This window comes from Pan paniscus, chromosome 8 (genome assembly GCF_029289425.2).
Source record: "Pan paniscus chromosome 8, NHGRI_mPanPan1-v2.0_pri, whole genome shotgun sequence".
Classification (NCBI taxonomy): Eukaryota; Metazoa; Chordata; class Mammalia; order Primates; family Hominidae; genus Pan; species Pan paniscus.
The window spans coordinates 80,215,954-80,240,239 of NC_073257.2; the positions used below are offsets into that span (position 1 = coordinate 80,215,954).

Genomic DNA, 24,286 nt, shown 5'->3' on the forward strand with positions numbered 1-24,286 from the left:
AAAAATTGCCTTTTGCATTCATTTTTCAGAGACATAGGCAAAACCTGAAAAGATAAAGTGCTAGACAGATGAAACATATCCACTCTGTAGACAACGACTTCGAATACATCTCTAATAGGTCCTTGTTCATCATTACTTCTGGTTCTTCTTACACTTCTATCATTAATCATACTTTTGAAAACACTAATGGCGCATCATTTTACCGAGGAGAAAGAGGGCATCCTTCTTTGCTTCATAAAGACAGACTTTCATTTTTAGGCTTATTTTTAAAACAGTTAAAATGATCAACCTAATGAAAATTTTCATTTCTACATCATCTGTGTCCTTCCAATCACCTTTGTAGGCAAATCCAACTTCAGTGTTTGTTTGCTTACGAACTACATCAAGTACATTTTTCTGCACAAATATCATTAAAAAAAAGAATACTGTCTCACATACAGGATAGACAGGTCCAGGTTCTTGTTGCAAAATATTACATAACAAAGTACTTCCTGTTGAATGAGTAACTGGGTAAAAATATCCTATGTCCTCTGGGACCTCAGAAATATTATCAATTAAGCTTGTGAAAATTCATATAGAGTATCATCAACTCCAATTCATTGTGTAAGAGTTCACTTATATGATCAATTCCACCATCATAAAGTGCTGCTCTCTCTGATATGTCTGAATTGTGAAACATCTCCCTCTTGTCAATTTTCTTCTCTTTGCCATTATGAACACAGAGTGAAAAATTCTATATTCTTAATTGTGGAAAATGAAAGCTACAAAAAGAGAAAAATAAAAGCTACAAAGAGACTCCAGACTTGTTTAATACCTTCTTAAAAAATGACACAATACTCTGTACAATGCACGAAGAAACAGAAGGATGCTAAATACTGATAGTTTATTTCACTACTGCATCATCCTTCTAAGAAACCACATCATTCTTCCACTTATTAGTCTTTTTATTCTAGTCTAGCTGGGAATAATCAATTCTCACTATCTGCAGTAGTTATGTCCTATAAAATCACCATGAACATTGACTTAGCAAATATTCAATCATTGCCCCTGAAGAAAATACAAGGTAAGGTTCCTGCAAGCCTCTGGTCAGAACATTTTTGTCAACTGATAAATACATAATCTCGTTTTAGGGATGCTTCTGTTTTAAAACATCTCATTTAGTATGTATTTAAGCACTACACTTTTTTTTTTTTTTTTTTTTTTAAGACCAGGTCTCTCTGTCGCCCAGGATGGAGTGCAGTGGTGAAATTACAGCTCACTGCAGCAGCAACCTCCCAGGCTCAGGTGATCCTCCTGCTTCAGCCTCCAGAGTAGCTGGGACCACGGACATGAGCTACCACACCCCACTAATTTTTTAATTATTTGTAGAGATGTGGTCTCCCTATTTTGCCCAGGCTAGTCTTGAACTCCTGGACTCAAGTAATCCTCCCAAAGTGCTGGGATTACAGGTTTGAGCCACAGCACCCGGCCTGGGGACCATTTTAAACAGCAAAATCACCAATAAGATGGGCAAAATATACAAAAAATGTGGCATTAAATATATCACAAAAAGGCCACTTGTTTGTAATGACAGCTAGAACAAAAAGGCAGAGCACTGCCTTGAACCTCTGCTGATAACGTGCACATCTGCTGACTCAAGTATTTGGCAGTTCTGTGAATGCCCATGTCCAGGAATGACCACAACTAAAACATTGATCATTTTATATAGAGAACAAAAATCTCTGTTGATGTTTTGTGTTCACGTTAACAGGATCTAGAATCAATAGTTTTATGAAGAGCGACAAGTATATCCACATTGAAAATTTTTAATACTGAGGTCAGAAGGAATATACTTTGTCAAATACCTATTTTAAAGAGATCATTTCAACTCTTTAGTACATGTTTAAAACCACCAGAGCTTAAGTTTCAAAATCCTCTGTCCTACCATGCCTCATTAGTTGTTAAAAATACAGATTTCCCCTTCTCTTCTCTCTGAACAACTCAAAACTCTAAACTAGGGCAATGCAGAGTATACCTAAAATCCATGCCTAAAAATTTAACTTTACAGTTCTCAAGATACCATACTATAAAATAAAAAAGATATTGTAGAGCTCCATTCTTACACATGTATGCAGAGAAAAGATTGGGAAAATGATTACCAAATTTAACACTGTTTCTTTATAAATTTTTTTTCTTTTCTTCTTGTTTTATTAAACAACTGAATGTGCAGTTGAAGTATTTAATGATTTTTTTTTTTTTTTTTTGAGACCGAGTCTCACTAACTCTGTTGCCCAGGCTGGAGTGCGGTGGTGCAATCTCGGCTCACAGCAACCTCCACCTCCCAGGTTCAAGAAATTCTCCTGCCTCAGCTAACCACGCCTAGCCGACACCACCACGTCCAGCTAATTTTTTGTATTTTTAGTAGAGATGAGGTTTCACCATGTTGGCCAGGCTTGTCTCAAACTCCTGACCTCAAGTGATCCACCCACCTCAGCCTCCCAAAGTGTTGGGATTACAGGCATGAGACATATATCTGTCCCATTTTATGATTCTGACTTTTTAAAGATAAAGATATTAATCACTTGGGATTAGTGAATAACATCAATGAGTAATTCAGATTTAAATATAACTTTAATATTTAATTATTTAAATAACTTTAAATAATTACATTGCTAATTTTGTTGCAAAGAAAACAAATAACCAAAGGCTACTTCACTCAAGGCATAAACTTCCCTATTACTGAAAAATAACAGTGAAATTATTGTTTAAGTAAAACAAAGTGCAACTATTGTTTACTAATACTTTTATATTTATTTTTTTTTTTATGTTGTTTTTATTTTTGAGACAGAGTCTCGCTCTGTTGCCCAGGCTGGAGTGCAGTGGCACGATCTCGGCTCACTGCAACCTCCGCCTCCTGGGCTCAAGCGATTCTCCTGACTCAGGCTCCCGAGTAGCTGGGATTACACAAGTGTGCCACCACGTCTGGCTATTTTTGTATTTTTAGTAGGGACGGGGTTTCACCATGTTGCCTAGGCTGATGGTAACTGATACTTTTAAAAGGATCTCTAACATGATGCACTTAACAATCATCACAAACTTTAAGACAAATTCAGAATTAAAGAAACAAAACTAAAACATCAATAAATTAAAATTTTTATTCCCTCTAATTATTACTAATAATTACCAGTAGCAGTTTGGAATGGTACAATCCATAGCCAAGAAAGTATTTTAGTGGGTTCCCTGATAAAATCTAAAGTTAATATAAACTAACTTATGTGTCTTAGTTGACAGCAAACAATAAAATGTTTATATGAAGAAACAACAAGATTAAGAAATTATTTGTAATGCATATGTTGACAAGTTCATACCCCTTTTATATATTTATACAGAGGAATACAATTAATGTATATGAAGAGCTTATGTGCCTGGCACTAAGCTTAGCACTTTAATTACTTAATCTTATTTAATCCTCATAACACCATGAGGAAGTTATCCTTAAGCTTCACAGATAAAGGCACTAAGTTATAAACATTTCTGTATTTATTGAACCACTGTCCTTTTGTTAATATTCAAATATAACATAGTTATGTTTCAATAATTTACTTCCAAAATATAGTTTTATTTTCACTTAGGGGCATTACAATATCCTTTTTTTTTTTTTTTTGAGACAGAGTCTCGCTCTGTAGCCCAGGCTGTAGTGCAGTGTCGTGATCTCAGCTCACTGCAACCTCTGCCTCCTGGGTTCAAGCGATTCTCCTGCCTCAACCTCCTGAGTAGCTGGGATTACAGGCGCCGGCCACCATGCCCAGCTAATTTTTGTATTTTTAGTAGACGGGGGGTTTCACAATGTTGGACCAGGCTGGTCTTGAACTCCTCAGGTGATCCACTGGCCTCAGTCTCCCAAAGTGCTGGGATTACAAGCGTAAGCCACCACGCCTGGCCCTTTTCTTTTAAAGAAGTACTATCTGGATGTCTATGAACTGCTAAAATTAGTTGCTTTGAAGAGGAAAGAAGAGGTAAAGGTGAAATATAAAGACTCCAACATAATACAATACAGTCATACAGTTGCTTTAGTTCAATTTCTTTCAAAGACAAGCCAAGAATGAACCCTCAGAATATATTAGTAGAGTTTTAAATTTTAAATTTTTCGCTCTAATGTAGCTGATGGTGATCAAGTTCATTAAAACAAGAGTCTATGATCTTCCTTTCCTAAGACACAACCAATAAAATACATTGATCATGTGTTCATTCAACAACCCTGCCCTGAGTTCCTTCTATGTGCACCATAGTATTTCACTGCGGTTTTAGCAAAGACATGTAAGACAAGGTTTTCCACCATCCAGGAGATGACATGGTAGGGAAGATCATTGTAATGGGAAGACAGCGATGCAATTTATTAAGTTATTGAATTCCATGGACTGTACTTGGTAGTACACAAAATGTGTGACTTGAATTCTTATAAGAGTGACCAAGGAGTAATGACGGAGGTGGTACTTTAGCTGGGTAAATTTCAAGACAGAGAAACTGAAATATACCTTGGAAAGATTAACCTGGAATTAATAAGAATGAACTGGAGCAGGGAGATCAGTTAAAGAGCTACTAGCCACAGTTCTCACGTACACCAGCAATAGTCCAGAATGAAAACAAAGAATTTTAGATTGAGAGAGGAGGAAACTAAGGACCCAATAGTTTAAAGTAATTAACTCAAAACGACACAGTTAGCTATTTGCAAAGGAAATTAAAAAACAAGACAGTCACTGAGAAAAATAACCAAAATCTGGCAACTGGGTCAATGTTGGTGCTACGGGAAAGGAAAAGACCCTAAAGTGAATTTAAGGTCTGAACCTAAGTGAGTGCAAGCATTAACAAACAAGGAAAAGGAGTTGTTTTTGCATTTTGTTTTGACAGATAAAGATAGCTAACTGCAATGGCTTCCATTTTAAATGTTCCTTTTTTTGTTCTCCACAACTTAACAGTTTTATACAATTTCAAACATCCATGTAATATATATACATATTTGTCCTTGATTTTCTTGACATAAATTTCTCTCACAGTCAAGCACTGTATAACAGTGGGCACACAGTTTATCAACAACACACTAAGCCAAAATATTATTCAGATTGGTGTGAAAATAACAGCAAATGCAAAATAAGAGTACAGAAGTATGATCAAACCATGCATTCTACATTTTAAGGTCAGCTCATCATTTTGGGAAGGGCAGGGCTGGTTTTAAAAGTATAACTAACGGTGGTTCATGCCTGTAATCCCAGCACTTTGGGAGGCCAAAGCGGGTGAATCACAAGGTCAGGAGTTCGAGACCAGCCTGGCCAACATGGTGAAACCCTGTCTCTACTAAAAACAAAAATTAGCCGTGCGTGGTGGCAGACACCTATAATCCCAGCTACTTGGGAGGCTGAGGCAGAAGAATCGCTTGAACCCAGGAGGCGGAGGTCAAAGTGAGCCGAGATCACGCCACTGCACTCCAGCCTGGGTGACAGGGTGAGACTCTGTCTCAAAAAAAAAAAAAAAAAAAAAGTATAACTAAGTATATTTACTGAAGTGCCTATGATCCTCAAAATATCAGTACACAAACTACACCTTATTATTTTTTTTTCTTTTAAGACAGAGTCTTGTTCTGTTGCCCAGGATAGAGTGCAGTGGTGCAATCACTGCAACCAGCACCTTCTGGGTTCAAGCAATTCTCATGCCTCAGCCTCCTGAGTAGCTGGGATTACAGGCGTGCATCACCACACCCAGCTAATTTTTTCTATTTCTAGTAGAAATGGGATTTCACCATGTTGCCCAGGCTGGTCTGGAATTCCTAAGCTCAGGCAATCCGCCTGCCTTGGCCTCCCTAAGTGCTAGGATTACAGGTGTGAGCCACCATGCCTGGCCACCTTATAATTATTAATCATTAAATAACCTTTTTAAAATCAATGATCAATCTAACTTCCATCGCGTATGTGCTTCTCACAAGAAAAAAAAAGGCATCTTTAATTCTTTTCCTTTTTGGTCACATTATTGTATCTTTAAAGTCTGAAGGTAAAGGGATCCAATCCATTTTATATCGCTCCAATAAAGCATTACCTCTAAGTACCATAAACAAATAATTTTTTATAATTTTGGCATAGTCTTTGAATAAGAGCTCTAGTAAGGTTAATTGAAGACTAAAGGCAAAGAAGTACTTCCACGCCTAGCACAATATCAAGGGCACAGCAGGAAGACAACTGTCTGTTGAATAAATGTCTGAACTTCAGGCATAAATGAAAAGATCTGTATTGTATATCTGGAGGTAATTATGAAAGCAATATAGTTTCCCTATAGGACAATATACAGTCATTAGGCAAATATGAAACAGCATAATACCACATTACCGTAAGGCAGACCTAAATTTAAATTCCCACTCTAATATTGTTTTTTCTTCTAGGCAAACACTTATTGAATACTCACCATATGCTAGGCATTGTTCTTTGCACTGTTAGGTTTTATCTTTATTTTTTTGAGACGAGAGTTTCACTCTGTCACCAGGCTGGAGTGCAGTGGCGCAATCTCGGCTCACTGCAACCTCCACCTCCCGGGTTCAAGCAATTCTCCTGCAGCTACTCTAGGAGTTTGGCATGATTATCCTAATTTTAGAGAAGAGAACACCTAGGCACAGAAAGGTTAAGCAATGTGACCAAGAAAACAGATCTAGCAACAGAGCCAGGATTTTTATGTAAGCACTCTAATTCCAAAGCCTACCCTTTAAAAAAAAAAAAAAATTGAATGGGTAACATATTTACATTGTTTTTTAAAAGGTATGCAGTGAGAGTCTACTATGTATGTTCTCCATCAATCTAACTCTCACCACTTCTTTTCCCACCTCTACACCAACAGTTACCAATGTTATTACTTGTATATATCCTTCCAGGGTTTTTTGTGTATCTATAAAGCAAATGCAAGTGTGTATTTTTCCTTGTTTAAAAAACCCAAAATGTAGCTCTCTATACATTACTCTCTACACCTTGCTCATTTTACTTAATGTATATTAGAAACTGTCTTTAAAAAAAGTTAATACGTATTACTGTTTTTTTAGAATTTTCCTAGCTACTTTTTCTTTTTCCATATGAACTTGAGTATATATTTGTCTACTTCCCTCAAAAGCCATTTGACATTTTCATTGAGATCATACTAAATTTACAAATTAGAGAAAATTGACGGGTTGATGTGGTTGAGTGTCCCTATCCATAAATGTGGTTTTCATTTGCTCAAGTTTTTTGTGCCCCTCAGTAATGCTTTCAAGTCTTCATCATATAGGTCTTGCACATTTCTTACTACTTTATTCCTGGGTTATTTTGTTTCTCTCGCTATTATAATAATATTATATATTATAATATAATATAATATTATATTTTGTTTCTCTTGCTATTATAATAATTTGGTTTCTTTTCTTCCATTGTTCTAATTGGCTCTTGTTCCTACTCAGCTTTAATTTCAACTTTGGTAGAATTACTTAATCTTCTGGAGTCTGACTGTTCTCACAAAACACATACTTTTGCAGGATAGATACAAGACTTTTGGATAATGAATAAAAGATTCAGCACAGTACCTGGCACATAATGGAGGTTTACGGTTATTATTTTTTTAAATCAGCATTATAAGGTCTAAATAATGTTCTTTTTGTTTGCTTGTTTTTGAGACAGAGTCTTGCTGTGTCACCCAGGCTGGAGTGCAGTGACACAAATAACAGTGGCACGATCTCAACTCACTGCAACCTCTGCTTCCCGGGTTCAAGCAATTCTCCTGCCTTAGTCTCCCAAGTAGCTGGGATTACAGATGCACGCCACCATACCCAGCTAATTTTTGTATTTTTTTTAGTAGAGACGGAGTTTCACCATGTTGGCCAGGCTAGTTTCAAACTCCTGACCTTGTGATCCACCCGCCTCGACCTCCCAAAGTTCTGGGTATACAGGCGTGAGCCACCGCGTCCAGCCATAAATAATACATTCTAAATATTTCAACACTAAATTTCTCTCCAATTATATGGTTTATGTGTTTCTTCACCCTATACAATGCAGTACCAACTTATAATGTGTTCCCTTTTCCCCTTATTCTCAGTTGCAGAGGCTCATTCAACTTCCTAACTGAAAATATGAATAGTTCTATGTTCTGGTACAGGTAACATCAACCACTCAGGCTTCTACCTAGTAACTCTTCAAAATACAAGGTTCATTCCTATTAGAGAGCCTAGTTATGAAATCTATAGCTAAGCAATACTTGGATTAGAAATTACACATATGCTGATTGATCAACTGTACTTTGTATCAATTGTGGGAAGCAATCTAAGATCTACTTTATCCTCGTTATGCCATCCTAAAAAAAAAAAAAGTCACAAATGTCTTCTAATAATGTATAGGTAAAGTAGCTAAACTTTCTTCCAATTGCTTTTCAGATACTAATTCTGCTCTTTAGGACCGCTTTTAGCCTCACCTCTTTCTTCCCCACACCATTTCCCTTTCACAGAACCAACAGCATTATCGCAAAAGGTGTATTTCCCAATAGCTCTTGCCTACATTGCCCGCATATATCCAACTTATAGTTAAAATTACTTCAGCTACTAGTGGAACCAAAAGCAACTTATACCTATGTCATTGCACCTTCTGACTGCAAAAGCTTTGTTTCCAGTAAGACCTGGAGGGAAGTCCTGAAGTCAAACATAGTAATTAAGAATAGGTTTGACACTTTGGGAGGCCAAGGCGGGTGAATCATCAGGTCAGGGGGTCGATACCATCCTGGCTAACATGGTGAAACCCCATCTCTACTGAAAATACAAAAAATTAGCTGGGAGTCATGGCAGGCGCCTGTAGTCCCAGCTAATTGGGAGGCTGAGGCAGGAGAATGGCATGAACCCAGGAAGTGGAGCTTGCAGTGAGCCGCGATCGCGCCACTGCACTCCAGCCTGGGCGACAGAGCAAGACTCCGTCTCAAAAAAAAGGAATAGGTTTGTGTCAGCGAAAGAATAAGCAAATGGGCTGGGATCAGTGGCTCACGCCTGTAATCCTAGCAATTTGGGAGGCAGAGACGGGCAGATCACTTCAGGTCAGGAGTTCGAGACCAGCCTGACCAATATGGTGAAACCACGTCTCTACTAAAAATACAAAAAAATTAGCCGGGAATGGTGGCGGGTGCCTGTAATCCCAGCTACTTGAAAGGCTGAAGCAGGAGAATCGCTTGAACCTTGGAGGCGGAGGTTGCAGTGAGCCGAGATGGTGCCACTGCACTCCAGCCTGGGTGACAGAGCGAGACTCCATCTAAAAAAAAAAAAAAAAAAATCTGTATATAAAAATTCAGGTTTACAAAACAGATAGAGGTGGCAACCATTTAGATTACTTTAAATTTACAACGGTATTATATCACCATGTGCCTTAAGCAGTCTTCCAAAAGCACAAAGTTAAGTATTGTTAATGAATTATTAATTACTTAACAGGTTAGAACTGGGGAGAAGTCTACAGTTGGAATGTCAGCCTATCTGAACTGAAAATAAAACAAAATCGAAAATAAACACTTCACGCATTTAGCCCTGATCTTTCTCCCCACTTACAGTCCTACATTTCTTACTGCTCACTTAATATTATTAAGTTTACCACAAAATTCACCTTACCAGAATCTTTTAACTTGCCTCTTAAAAGAGAATATTTCTCCTCTTCCTGGATTCCTTATTTCTATACTAATGAATATACTAATCTATAGCTAATGATTCTACCTAGGATCATACCTGGCTCTTTCCGTTACATTTACTATTTATTTCCATCTGGTTACCAAAGCCTGTCCATTCTTTCTGCCTCTCTAAGTCTCCATCATCTACCTGCTCCTTTCTTGCTTTAAAGGACTACCATCGGCCGGGCACGGTGGCTCACGCCTGTAATCCCAGCACTTTGGGAGCCAAGGCGGGCGGATCACGAGGTCAGGAGTTCGAGACCAGTATGGTCAACATAGTGAAACCCTGTCTCTACTAAAAATACAAAAAAAAAAAAAAAATTAGCCAGGTGTGGTGGTGGGTGCCTGTAATCCCAGCTACTCGGGAGGCTGAGGCAGGAGAGTCACATGAACCCGGGAGGTGGAGGTTGCAGTGAGCTGGGATCGCACCACTGCACTACAGCCTGGGCAACAGAACGAGACTCCATCTCAAAAAAAATAATAAATAAAAAATAAAGGACTACCATCACAGCCTAACTATTTCTTTACCTCCAATTTCTCTCCCTTTCAACCTTTCCTTTATAAATCCATGGTAATTCCCATTACAAACTATGAGTGGATAGATATTCACCAAATTAAATTCAAGCTTCTTAATTTATTTCTACAATCTGACCTCAATTTTGCCTAACCTTCCTGCTCACTATTCTCAAGACATCTCAATTACATGGACTACTCTTCCCTTAGTAAGCCTCAAACTTGCCTGTTGCCATCTGCTAGTATACTATCTCTACACGGCACTCTTGTTTATACATCCTATAACACTTAGCAAATTTTAATTGCATTTCTATTATTTGTGCATTTGTTTTCTATTCCCTACTAGATCATTAAATGATATTCATCATGTTGTAATCGAAAGCTTGTCATACATTTTATTTATTTACTTTATTATTTATTTTTTTAGTTGGAGTCTCGCTCTGTAACCCAGGCTAGAGTGCGATGGCATGATCTCGGCTCACTGCTACCTCTGCCTCCTGGGTTCAAGCAATTCTCCTGCCTCAGCCTCCTGAGTAGGTGAGACTACAGGCACACCACCATGCCCAGCTAATTTTTCTGGTTTTTTAGTAGAGACGGGGTTTCACTACACGGGCCAGGCTGGTCTTGAACTCCCGACCTTGTGATCCGCTTGTGTCAGCCTCCCAAAGTGCTGTGATTACAGGCATGAGCCACCGCACTCAGCCTTGTCATACATTTTAAAAACTTTCATTTACAAATATCTTATGTGTATAAACTTCATAAAATGAGACACAACTGTGCTTAAAAAATAAATTCAGTTCTCCTTAAAATTAAAGATGTTCTTTTTCCTAAATAAATAAACAGAGGTAGGTCAGGCGTGGTGGCTCACACCTGTAAACCCAGCACTTTGGGAGGCCGAGGCGGGCAGATTACCTGAGGCCAGGAGTTTGAGACCAGCCTGGTCAACATGGCAAAACCCCGTCTCTACTAAAAATACAAACAATTAGCAGGGCATGTTGGCGGGCATCTGTAATCCCAGCTACTCAGGAGGCCAAGGCAAGAGAATCACTTGAACCTGGGAGGTGGAGGCTGCAGTGAACCAAGGCTGCACCACTGCACTCCAGCCTGGGCAACAAGAGCGAAACTCTGTCTCAAATAATAATTAAGAAACAGAGGGTGGGCATGGTAGCTCATGCCTGTAATCTCAGCACTTTGGGAGGGCGAAGTGGGCAGATCACTTGAGGCCAGGAGTTCTAGACCAGCCTGGTCAACATGGCAAAACCCCACCTCTACTAAAAATACAAAAATTAGCCAGGCATGGTGGCACACACCTGTAATCCTAGCTACTCTGGAGGCTGAGGCAGGGGAATCACTTGAGCCCAGGAGGCAGAGGTTGCCGTGAGCCGAGATCATGCCACTGCACTCCAGCCTGGGCGACAGAGCAAAACCCTGTCCCCAAAACATAAAAAATAATTAAAAGAAAGAAATAGGCCGGGTGCCGTGGCTCAGGCAGGTAATCCCAGCAATTTGGGATGTCGTGGCAGATGGATCACCTGAGGTCAGGAGTTCAAGACCAGCCTGGCCATCATGGTGAAACCCCATCTCTACTAAAAATACAAAAATTAGCCAAGTGTGGTGGTGCATGCCTGCAATCTCAGCTACTCGGGAAGCTGAAGCAGGAGAATCATCTGAACCTGGGAGGCGGAGGTTGCAGTGAGCCAAGATGGCACCACTGCACTCCAGCCTAGGCAATAGGCAACAGAGTGAGATTCTCTCTCAAAAAAAAAAAAAAAAAAAAAAAAAGGAGAGAGAGAAAAAGAGAAAAAGAAAAAGAAAACAAAGACATAAAAACTAAATTGATATATATATGTTCATTGCAGTATTACTTATAACAAAAATCTGGAAATAAATTCCAAAAAATAGGCTGGGCATGGTGGCTCACACCTGTAATCCCAGCACTTTGGGAGGCTGAGGCAGGTGGATCACGAGGTCAGGAGTTTGAGACCACCCTGGCCAAAATGGTGAAACCTTGTTTCTACTAAAAATACAAAAAATTAGCTGGGAGTGGTGGCACACGTCTGTAATCCCAGCTACTCATGAGGCTGAGACAGGAGAATCGCTTGAATCCAGGAGGCAGAGGCTGGGGTGAGTGGAGATCGTGCCATGCACTCCAGCTTGGGTGACAGAGCAAGGCTCCATCTCAAAAAAAAAAAAAAAAAATCCAAAAAATAGAATACTTAAATAAATTTTGGTACATCTAAATGATGAAATGTTAATTATATTCCTAAATATTCCCAATATTCCTAAAACTTTAAAACATGGGAAAATGCTAAATTATAGGGGGAAAAAAGTTGAGATACAAGAACGCACTCCCAGTTTGTAATCAGAAACATATATGAATATAGAAAAGGTCTCAAGTGACAATACTATTTACCTATGCATGATGGCATTATAGTTTTTACTTTCCTATGTATTAGAAATTCTCTACCAAGAACATGTAATACTTTTATAATAGAAAAAAATTATGAAAAACTAAAAATGTGTTATTTCAGAATAGTATAACACCTAGCAAAGGAATAAAATGAGGCAAAACTTAGATATGAATAAAAAAGTAATTAATATATTTTCAAATAATTTGTGAAAAGCCCATTCTAAAGGATTCCAGAATGTCTTATGGCCAAGAAAGGCTAAACCAAAATTCTGCCATGCTAGAAATGAACACAAAAGAGTAAATCTAGGCAAATAAAACTTATGGTTTAAAGAATAAGCCACCGAAATGCAAGAAATTTCCCATTAAAACAAAAACAAAAAAAACTCTAATAAGGCCTGGCGTGGTGGTTCATGCCTATAATCCCAGCACTTTGGGAGTCTGAGGTGCGAGGATCACTTCGAGACCAGCTTGGGCAAAAGAGTGGAACCCTGTCTCTATAAAAAATACAAAAATATGCTGGGCATGGTGGCATGCACATGTGGTCCCAGCTACTCAGCAGGCTGAGATAAGAGGATTCCTGAACCCAGGGAAGTCGAGGCTGCATTGAGCCACGATTTAACCACTGTACTCCAGTGACAACAAGATCCTGTCTAAAAAAACAAAACAAAACTCCAATAAAATGTTTGTATAATTACACACAGCATAGGTTTTTCTCACATATAAGGTAATTATCATAACTCATTACAATTTAAAATTAATTATTGCCTTTTAAATTTCATCAAAATGAAAAAAAAAATCCAGGGGAACAGAAAGAAGGTCAACCATGAGCTCATTAATATAGTTTCCTCATTAGTGTTACCCATTTTTCTACTAACATTATCCAAGCCCAAATAAACTCTTATATAAACATTTGAGTACACCTCCTCTATTAGATTCTTTCATACGTATCCCAAGCACTTGATATATTTTATAGCCTAGGAATACAGAAGTAACTTTTATGTCTTCAAAGCAGTTTTAAAAATACATGCCTTTGTGAGAAATGAGCTTTAAAAACAGTGCTACATTTGTATGATATATTGGGAATATGGAACCTAAGAATCTTTACTAAGGAGATAATGGAAACTAGACTACCTAGACTGCCATCTGCAACAAGAATCTGCTAAGTACCCAAATTGTAAAACCAAAATCTACCACACTGCTGATCTTTTAAGGAAAGTATGTGGCTCACTTCTAATCATGTAAAAACACTAACATACCCAAGAGAAAATCACTGGTTCCAAGTCCTTTAAAGAAGTTTCCCTTTGTTAGACTGCTCAGATTAGGCATCTACTGCTATTTTTGTCTTCTGTGTAGGTTTTAAGAGTTTTATAAAGCATCCACCAAACCAATGCATCTTAGAGAGAGATGCATGTATCTACATGGCGGACTTTATACAACATAACTAATCCAAGTTCCAAGGTTAGCCACCAAATCAATTCTGCAAGTCAGTTACTATGGACCTTGGCTTGTAGTACAGCATAGCAGTTAGACAAGGGGATATATACAATATATAACAGAAGAGAAAAGACTGGGCATTACCATAGTTAAGTTTCTGTTCGTTTGTTCAAATATTCTTCATACCACACAGTTATACTGAAGTATCAAAGTGGTATCAGAATGTAAGCATCTTGGTAAAATAATGATTTAACAGGCCATCAAATCAAATGGCAGGGAAACAATCTGTGCACTAGTATTTGACCTGCCTCAAACAGAAGATATTACTGTAAATAATTCTAAACATAAGCACAATTTAGTGAATAAGGTAGGAGACTGGTAGACTCTAACTTTCAGATTCAACTTATAGCTGTTCACCAGTCATCTGCTATTTTGACAAGTTACTTACCAACGTGTGCTGCCATTTCTCCGTAAATTTATCCCCTAAGATGAGGATAATTCTTGCAAATTGTGTCACAAGCATTTTGAAAGGAACCATGAGTTATTGTGTAATGCTCTTGAAATTCCTCAGATGTAGGGTCCTACACAAAGTAAAGTATTATTATACATTTCTCTAACAGTAGTCATCTGTTTGCATTATGATTTTTTTTCCTACCCTTGACACTGTGATTCTTGGGCACTAACCTTTCTCAAAGTAAAGCGTTCAAAGCAAGCCTCCACTCCTGACCCAAGTAATTACTTTTTTCAAATCTATCATCCACATCTTTCTCTTCCTTAGAAGGTATTGTGAAAACCGGGAGTTATAAAACACAATGAGCTTCTTTGGTTTAAATGTTCTGGTTCAGTAAGAAATGTGTGGGATAATCTGGTATTTTTATTTTTAACCCACCCTTAAGTGAGTAACTATTTCCCATAGTTATATTTTCCTATATTACTTTCTAAATTTCAACTATATTTTAAGGAGCAGTTCATTTGTAAATTTGTTTTATGAACAGAGAGAACAGGTCAGAAAAATGAAGAAGCAAGAAAGGCAAGCCAAGTAATCACTACTATGTGACCAAAATGCTTTTATTGGAATGACTCAACAGTAGAAATTACCATTCGAGGATATGGAAAACAAAGAATCAATGCTCATCATCTTTAAAAAGAGTTCAACATAAACCACAATAAATTTTATCATACTCTTAAAACTATTACCTATAAACTCTGCCAGTCGAGTTAGTCTTCCATTCAGTAATACACTATACATATTTGAATTTTTTAGCTTTTGTTGGTACAATATTACATCTTGAAAATAGAACTCTCGATCTTCTTATCAGTTCTTAAAATGATTTTTAAGTTTGTGTACAAGGGGGAAGACAATAAAATATGCTGTCTTCATTGTATAACCTTAGTTATAAGATAGTAATTTTTTAAAGATTTTTCTTGGCTGCCACAGTAGCTCATCCCTATAAATCCCAGCAATTTGGGGAAGCCAGGGCAGGAGGATAGCTTGAGGACTGGAGTTTGAGACCAGACTGGGCAACATAGGGAGACCCCCTTCTCTAACAAACATAAAAAAATTGGCCAGGCCTGGTGGCTCATGCCTGTAATCCCAGCACTTTGGGAGACCGAGGTGGGCAGATCACCTGAGGTCAGGAGTTCGAGACCCCCCTGGCCAACACGGTGAAACCCTGTCTCTACTAAAAATACAAAAAAATTAGCCGGGTGTGGTGGCACACACCTGTAGTCCCAGCTACTCGGAAGGCTGAGACAGGAGAATCACTTGAACCCGGGAGGTGGAGGCTGCAGTGAGCAGAGATCACACCACTGCATGCCAGCCTGGGTAACAGAGCAAGACTCCGTTTCAAAAAAAAAAAAATTAGCCAGGCATGGTGGCACATAAGTGTAGTCCCAACTACTGGGGAAGCTGAGGCAGGAGGATCACTTGAGCCCAGGAGTCCAAGGCTACAGTGAGCTATTATCACGCCACTGCACTCTAGCCTAAGCAACAGAATAAGACCCCATCTCAAAAAAATATAAAAAATAAAAAACCCTCAGAATTACAATAAAATAGTGATGGAAACCAGCTTCCTCAAAGGTGAACAAATATTCTTCTACCTTCTAAATGTAGCAAAGGAAAAGATTTGTGAGATTAAGGATAAAAACCACAAGATTTAGGGTGGTCTCAAGATGTGCTAGCCAAGGGACCCTATTAGTCTCTTAATCTCTTTTAACCTCAGTGTCCTCATCTGTAAAATGCGGACCATGATACCTGCCTTAGCTACATACAACTGTTGTGAGAATTAAATGAGATACTCCATTTGAAAGAATGTTGTAAAACACAAAAAACTGTTTTTTAGATAACAGGGCTTGTTTTTAAACAGAACACCACTTTATTTACAAATTATGGTCACAGAACAGTTTAGTACTGTTTCTAACATGAAACAAATGGAAACCAATGTGCAAAACATAGTTAGGACCATGGTCACCAAATTATACCTATGATTAGATATACAGTAAGAAAAGAATCTTTTAAAGAAAGGTATACTTCCCATACTTAAAATCTTCAGAACTGAATTTGAAAGTATAAAAAAAAACAATTCATTTAAATGGATTGGTCTAGCACACTGAAGATTAAATATATTTGTTAGCTATAAATTTAAAAATTGAGACATTAGCTTAAAAAGTATTTTAAAGTTCTTATGAAGAAAAAAACATGAAAGTGAAACATTCATTCATTTCTCTGGAAATAATTCAGAAAAGCCAGTAGTGATAGAAAAGGACATACATATACAAGACAACAGAGATGAACATGAACATAATCTGCACCTTTAGTATAATAAAGAAATTCAGTTAAATCTTTCTATGTGGTCCCTAAAAAGTCCAGAACAGAAACACCTCTTTTCAATAGGCCACAGGTTAAATCTATTCACTACATTGTCAGGCCAAGTCCTCCAGTAGGTTATTATGAATCTCGAGAATAATTTATCCTTAATAAGGCTACCTCTTTCTCTTTCATTCCTTATTAGTTATGGAATATGTATATTTATAAAGCCAACCTATGTAAAGAAACAATTCTTAGTTCCCTCCATTCTGTGTGCTTTCTGACACAAGTTTAAAGTTCTTGTGAAGTCAGCTGGGTACGGTGGCTCACGCCTGTAATCCCAGCACTCTGGGAGGCCAAGGCGGGCAGATCACAAGGTCAGGATATCAAGACAATCCTGGCTAACATGGTGAAACCCCGTCCCTACTAAAAATATAAAAAATTACCCGGGCATGGTGGCACGCCCCTATAGTCCCAGCTACTCGGGAGGCTGAGGCAGGAGAATCGCTTGAACCTGGGAGGCGGAGGTTGCAGTGAGCAGAGATCGTGCCACTGCACTCCAGCCTGGGCAACAGAGTGAGACTCTGTCTCAAACAAAACGAAACAAAACAAAACAAAAACCTCCTGGGAAATGAACTATGTTTATTACATTGTCCCAGAAATATAACCAACTTGCTCAATTACCAGAAGACTTTAAAATAAATAAGATCCAACAACTTTTTATCTTTTAATCCAGTCCTCAAATTCACAAATTTAAAAAGGGGTTGGGGAAATGACACAAATCATTAATGAATTATTCCAAATATAAATAACTTTAGTTAAAAACATTCTTAAAATTTAGTTAAAAACATTATTTAAAAAACATCTTAGGCCAGGAGCAGTGGTTCATGCCTGTAATTCCAGCACTTCGGGAGGCCAAGGCAGGCGGATCACCTGAGGTCAGGAGTTCGAGACCAGCCTGGCCAACATGGTAAAACCCCATCTCTACTAAAAATATGAAAAGTAGCCAGGCATTGTGGTGGGAGCCTGTAATCCCAGCTATTCGGGAGGCTGAGGCAGGAGAATTGCTTGAACCTGGGAGGCAGAGGTTGCGGTGAGCCGAGATGGCGCCCTTGCACTCCAGCCTGGGCAACAAGAGCGAAACTCTGTCTCAAAAAAAAAAAAATAAAATAAAAATAATAAATAAATAAATAAATAAATATTCAATCAAAGCTGAGATTAAAAGATGAAGTTCCTATCAGAGCAACTACTACTTTTTGAACTTGTTTCTCTTCCCTCTGAAACCTAGGTTCACTTCAATATATCATGGAACCAGAACCTCTGATAATAAAAAGCTTTTCTCAGGATCAGGACCCGCCCTTCTACAAAACTATTTCAGCTCCAGACTTATTTCCTAGCTGTTTATGTGATCACCAATAGAATTAAATGTAAGCCTTCATTTTCTCCCAGAAATCTTACTTTAATTCTATCCCATAATATTTCCCATCATTTAAATGTCCTAGGCTCAAAGTGCATGGCACATCATGTCTAATTTCCAGTTCTCTCCAGTTGTTCATGTATACCTTAACTCCCAACCCAGACTCTAAATTTCTCAAAGACAAAGTTAATGCCTGTCACTTTTCTCTTCCACAGCCTGTGGTGTAATCGGGACAACAATGAGGCAATCCTAAAGAGGTATCCCAAATTAGGGAAACCCACTGCCCCAACTTTACATTACCAAATAATGGTTCCAGGATGAATCAAGATGATATAGATGTCACAATGCAATCATCACAATGTCAACATGACCACAAAGAAGCCTATTCTAGCTAGTTAAGTTTCTCAGAATCTCATCTATACAGTTGGAGGCTGTTCCTGGCACTATAATCATTATACTACTAGTACACAGTGTCTACCTCTAACACTTAAACATTTTAAACCTCAGTAGACGTAAGTAACTGTACTGGCAATTTCTATGTGCTGGCTTTTTACTTTCTACTTGCCCTATGGCCTTTCAGAAATTATTAAAGTAATACAGAGAGATGTTCAGTTATTTCTATGGGGCATGCTAAAGTACAAAGAACAGCAGTAGCCTCCGTACCATGAAAATCTCAACCTGAGGCAGCATTCCAAGCTAAGCAAAAATAGTAAAGGGCCCATTTGTCTCTGGAGCAGAGACAATCATCAAATGCGTATCAGTAAATTACCATTCATTTCTACCAATATGACCACCTCAATGCCTGAGATCATGAAAATCTGGTAGGAATCCATAAAATGTTCTTAGACAGGTAGAGTACAAGAAAGCTGCCATTTACTTTGAGTTCTGCAAGAATTAAAAATCTATTTTATGAATGTCACTATCATTTATCCAATAAAAAATAAATTACAAATTAAGGCAGAAGAAAATACACTAAGACCTTAACCACAAAGAAAGGATGAAAACGATACAGTATTTGCAAGTTAGAAAAGTGAGATTTGGCATGGTCGTGAGATGATGTGAAGGATGAATCGTGCCTTAATTTAATGCTTGAATATCTTAGATTACATTAATCTCTCAAAAGCTGAGTAACAACAGAAACCACCTAAATAATAAACTGATAAAATAACTGCCACAGAAAATACTGAAGTGCCATTATTGTTACAGTTAAAAGAAACTGTAAGTCAGTATAGCTGCAGTCTCATCTGAATTTGCCACCTCAAATCATTAACTTTTAGTTATCATAATCGAAAGCAAAACTCACATAACAATGATACTCCTAAATGTAGAAATATTTGATTTTAAAATACAATATCCAGGAAAACAGAACATGAAATGTGACCAAATTCCTCAAAATTCTCATTACCCTACAAATTATTTAATTTGCTTGTACAACTACTACAAAATCAGGACACTTCATAGTCACAAAATCTTTAATAGCTAGCAATGCTACAGAAAGTAGAAGATGAGAGGAATAAAAGATATTTCTAACTAAATCAAATAAAATTACATATTTAAAATACTATAACAGAGGGATAAAAAGAATAAAAATATATTTTAGGCAAGCAAGTCAAAGTAAAAAGCTTTTGTCTTGTTTTCTTCCCCCCTCCCAAAGTAAGGTAAACACAGAGTAAATTATGCATTTAAAATCTATCCAGGGTGGCTGAACAGAATTTATTAAAGAGGACCTGCACACTACACACTCTGTACCAAAGATTTATATACTGCAGGCTGATTTTCTTTATTGTTTCATATCGTCATACAAAATAAGGTTTTATAATACTAGCAGTAAAAAAAAAGAAACCACAACATAAAGTACTTAGAACCATACAAATATACACATATAATGGAAATACATAACTTCTACTTTGCTTTTAAAGCTTGATAAACATATAGTTACAACTAGAGAGATTATACGATGATTCAAATTTAAAATGATATAATTATTAGAAATAGCAAATTTTAAAAACGTTTCAACTTACCTGGTTTCTTTCTGGATTTTTCATGACCTAGCTGTCCTAGATCATTACATCCACATGTGTACACTGTTCCATCATCCAGAACAAACACAGTATGTCTGAGTCCACATCCTACATCTCGGACCCTTTTATTTATAAAGAAGTCACTTTTTCTGGGCTCTAGTACAATTTCTTCATCAATTCCACCCAAACCTAGCTGTCCAAAGGATGCATTTCCCCAGCACAACATGCTTGTAATTATTTTGGTCTTCCAGTTTCAATAAAAAATTCTCTTCTGAAACCCCGGAAAGTTGGAGGTACCCTATGTCTGAGGAAATAGAAAGAAGTTAATATGACTTCAAAGAAAAAAGGATGTATAATTGCTCTTTCAAGTGCTAGGCTACAATAATTGCTACATGGTAAACATTAAATATACTTTATAACATGCTACATAAGTATCATTCAGTTTCAAAAACCAATCAGTTGTATTTTTTAAAATGTATCATACAGAAATTTTTAGGGAAAATATGACACTTTGTATGATCCTTTGCAAAATTTAAAACATATTAACTAGTTTTGACTTCTGGTTATCTTGTGATAGACTAAACTAATAGGAATAAGTACCTTGATGAAATTAATCACAATTTTTTCTACTTTTTGCTTTAAATAATTTCAATGGGAACAAGAAATAAGACATCTTTCCACTGCCCAAAAAGCAAATATACACAGTGAAAAATTTAGCCAACTGCAGAAACATAACCTTGCAATCTCCCTCAAATCCTAGTATAATTAAGCTTTCTAATACCTACCTCCACATCAACAGAAAATGGAGTTCTTATCTGTAACAGAAATAAAACCAATAATGGAAATTTAAAGCAATTTTCCACTATTTAAACGACTCTCCCAATTACTCTTTAGGCCAGAGAGAAAATGAAGATTCTCTTACCAAACCATAATCTTAAATCACCTCTAAAGATCCCATATTTCAAATCAAAATACTAACATTCCAACCTCACTAATTTTAAAACTAAATCAATGTGCATAATTATAATACAGAAAAAAACATGCAATTTAAATATCAATTCTCTCCAAAATTCAACCTCTTTTATTACAAGTGGTAACCGCGATTAAAAAAATCTCCCGTGGGCAATCTATATCTATCTATACCTCTGAGACAATTGTTTAAAGATTGGTGGGGGGGAATTGCAAATAACTCCAGCACTGCAGATTTTTCAAGAATAGGAATGGGGGCTGGGGCACTGATAGTCTGATGGCGAAATCTGTAGAACTTTCCAGCACACTGACTGAATATTTCCTCACTTGTAGAGAAAGACACAAATAACAGAGTCCACTTCATCTATACATACGTAGGCTTTTAAACACATCGCGTTACTAAATATCATAATTACAGGAAGTCAGCCTTATTCTGTAGTAGTCATCCACATTCTTACAGAGCCTGCGAAGTTTCAACCCCAATTTTCCTATGTTCCTGTTAGCAAGTGCCCAAGGTGTCCCATTCCACGACCCATCATCCCATTAACAGAAGTTTGATTTCATTCTTTTGGGGCATCAGAACTCGATAATTCCCAAGAGTTCTGCATTGTCTTCCCATATTTAAAAACAAAATAAGAGTAATACAGGAAAATACCCCGACTTCAGCGCGCGAGGTTTAACCACCCTTTTCTTTAAAACACAGAGGCGTCCTCTCGCCAGCAACAGGTAGGGAAATGAGAAGCAGTTTAGTCCCGTCTTTCCCTGAAGGTGCACCCAGATCAGCTCATGGGGACTGGGAAAGAGAAATCATCTGCACACACCCAACCTCCTGGCCAAGCAGACGACTACCGCAACCGGCCGCTCGCAACAGCTTCAGAGGCCGGCGGCCGAGGCTTGGCAGTGCGCGGCCTCAACCTGAGAGAAGCCCATCCCCAGGCAGATGAGACATTCCAGCCCCGGGGCCAGGGAGCCACAACCCTGCCCTCGCCCCACGCCCCTCACCCCCAGGAAGCGCGGAGAAAGCGCCCTATGCCGGGCCGGTCTGCATCCGCCCAGCCCGGCCTGCCCCTCCCTAACGCCGTCACACGCCCCCGAACCCGCTGGGGCCACAACTCGCCCAAGCCCTTCAGGGCAGGGGAAGCCCAAGGTGACGGGGGCGGCCCCTGCCCAGAGAGCAAGGCAGCGCGGTCGCTGAAGCACGTCTCCGGCTCCTGGGACCCTCCTCTGTCAGCCAGTGGCGACGATCACCAGGGCACCTCCGGCGTCTGTGCCGCTGCTCCGCTGCTCCCCTCCCCGGCCCCTGGGAAACTTTACCGGGTTCCTTAGAGAAAAGCGGACGCCACTGCTGTCCAGTCCAGAGACAGCCGTCAGCGACCCGGATGGAGCGGGCGGGGAAGAACGGGAGGCAAGCGGGGAGGAGAGCACGAGGGGTGGGGAGAGTTGGGGAAGAGACTGGGTAGGAGAAGGCAGAGGGGGAGGTGGCCACGCGAGGGAGGCGGGGGAGGGGCTGGCCGGAAGTGAACCGCAGAGCACGCGCGCGAGCCCGCCCACTTCCCGGCCCCGGCGCCGGCGCCTGCGCGTGAATCCTCCCGGGGGTGCCTGGCCACAGGCGCCTGCGCAGTGTGCCGCTTTGAGTTGCTTTAAGAGGGAAAAGCCAAATACAGAAAGGGAGTTTGCGAAGACAAACGAAGAAGATGTCAACTGTTTTTGAGAATGCTTCGGCGTGCACAAAGCCTTTTAATGAAGAAAATCACTTTGTTTTTTGGTTTGGTTGTCTTTGTGCTCATGGATGCTAGCTAGTCTTTTTATTATTTTACTCTCTCTTTTCCCAAGGAGATTTTAAAGTAGCAGATGAAACATCACAATTATGAACATAAAGACTGGTGAAGAGTTATTTTATCCCATGGCCTCAACTGGAGCCAGTCTGAGGATGTGAGATGTGTTGATGGCAATGGCTGAAGCTACTCTACTACCACCACCACCAGTTCAGTTTCCTTGTACAGTGTTGGCTACCATCACTTTCTACACTCTCCCTGAAAGATAGGCTTGAATTGCAGGGTCTCATTCTATCAGAGAAAATTACACATTGGCTGCAGTCCCTGATTCATAAAAACGAAGTCTGGATCTCCTAGGCCAGCCTTAACTTCTTAAAAAGCAGGAGAACTTGAAACAATGCACTTTTGAAATTGTAAGTTGGGTATTGCTAGAATGAATATTCAGTACCTAGAAGAAGTTCCACAAATAGGCCATCTTTCTTTTTCTTTTCTTATTTTTATTTATTTATTTATTTATTTATTTATTTTTTGAGACAGAGTCTCGCTCTGTTCCCCAAGGCTGGAGTGCAATGGTGCGATCTCAGTTCACTGGAACTTCCGCCTTAGCCTCCTGAGTAGCTGGGACAACGGGCATGCGCCGCCATGCCCGGCTAATTTTTGTATTTTTAGTAGAGACGAGGTTTCGCCATATTGGCCAGGCTGGTCTCAAACTCGTTACCTCAGGCGATCCACCCGCCTCGGCCTCCCAAAGTGCTGGAATTACAGGCGTGAGCCACCGGTCCTGGCCTGTTTCTTTATCTCTTGTTGAAAAACATGTTTTAGATAAGAACTGTCTGTGCTAGAATATGTTCAGGTGTGTATATTCGTGTCCTAGGCTTGCCATATAAATTAAAACAGATTCGGTGGCTTAAAACAGCAGAAATTTATTGTCTCACAGTTCTGAAGACCAGTTCAAAATCAAGGTGAAAGCAAGCTTGGTTCTCTCTTGGGGTCTCTGAGAGATAATCTTTTCCAGGCTTCTCTGCTAGCTTCTGGTGGTTGCCAACAATCCTTGGCAATCCTTGTAGAAGCATCCCTCTTCACCTTGTTTTCCCTGTGTGTCTGTGTCCAAATTTCCCTCTTTTATAAGGACACCAGATATTGGATTAGAGCCTACCCTGATCCATTATGACCTCATCTTAACCTTATTACATCTGCAAAGAACTCATTTCCAATTAAAGGTCACATTTGGCCGGGCACGGTGGCTCACGCCTGTAATCCCAGCAC

The 24,286-nt window shown here is 38.9% G+C and overlaps 1 protein-coding gene across 28 annotated transcripts in view; it reads right to left on the reverse strand.

The window, feature by feature from the left end:
• HERC4 (HECT and RLD domain containing E3 ubiquitin protein ligase 4) overlaps window positions 1-22,840 on the reverse strand; it is a 154,570-nt gene extending 131,730 nt beyond the window's left edge. For 10 of the 28 annotated variants that reach the window (XM_055092904.2, XM_063607693.1, XM_063607691.1 and 7 more), the window contains exons 1-3: window positions 22,560-22,800; window positions 21,062-21,091; window positions 20,277-20,580 (exon numbers count right to left, since the gene is read on the reverse strand). In XM_055092904.2, the coding sequence (XP_054948879.1) occupies window positions 20,277-20,502 (226 nt within the window). In that variant the 5' untranslated portion in view covers window positions 20,503-20,580; window positions 21,062-21,091; window positions 22,560-22,800. Of the gene's footprint in view, window positions 1-14,480; window positions 14,614-14,938; window positions 17,984-20,276; window positions 20,581-21,061; window positions 21,092-21,900; window positions 22,290-22,559 lie in introns of those variants that run through there. The other 18 variants (XM_055092903.2, XM_034930670.3, XM_063607690.1 and 15 more) reach the window with 12 other exon arrangements.
• Window positions 22,841-24,286: the final 1,446 nt, after the last annotated feature.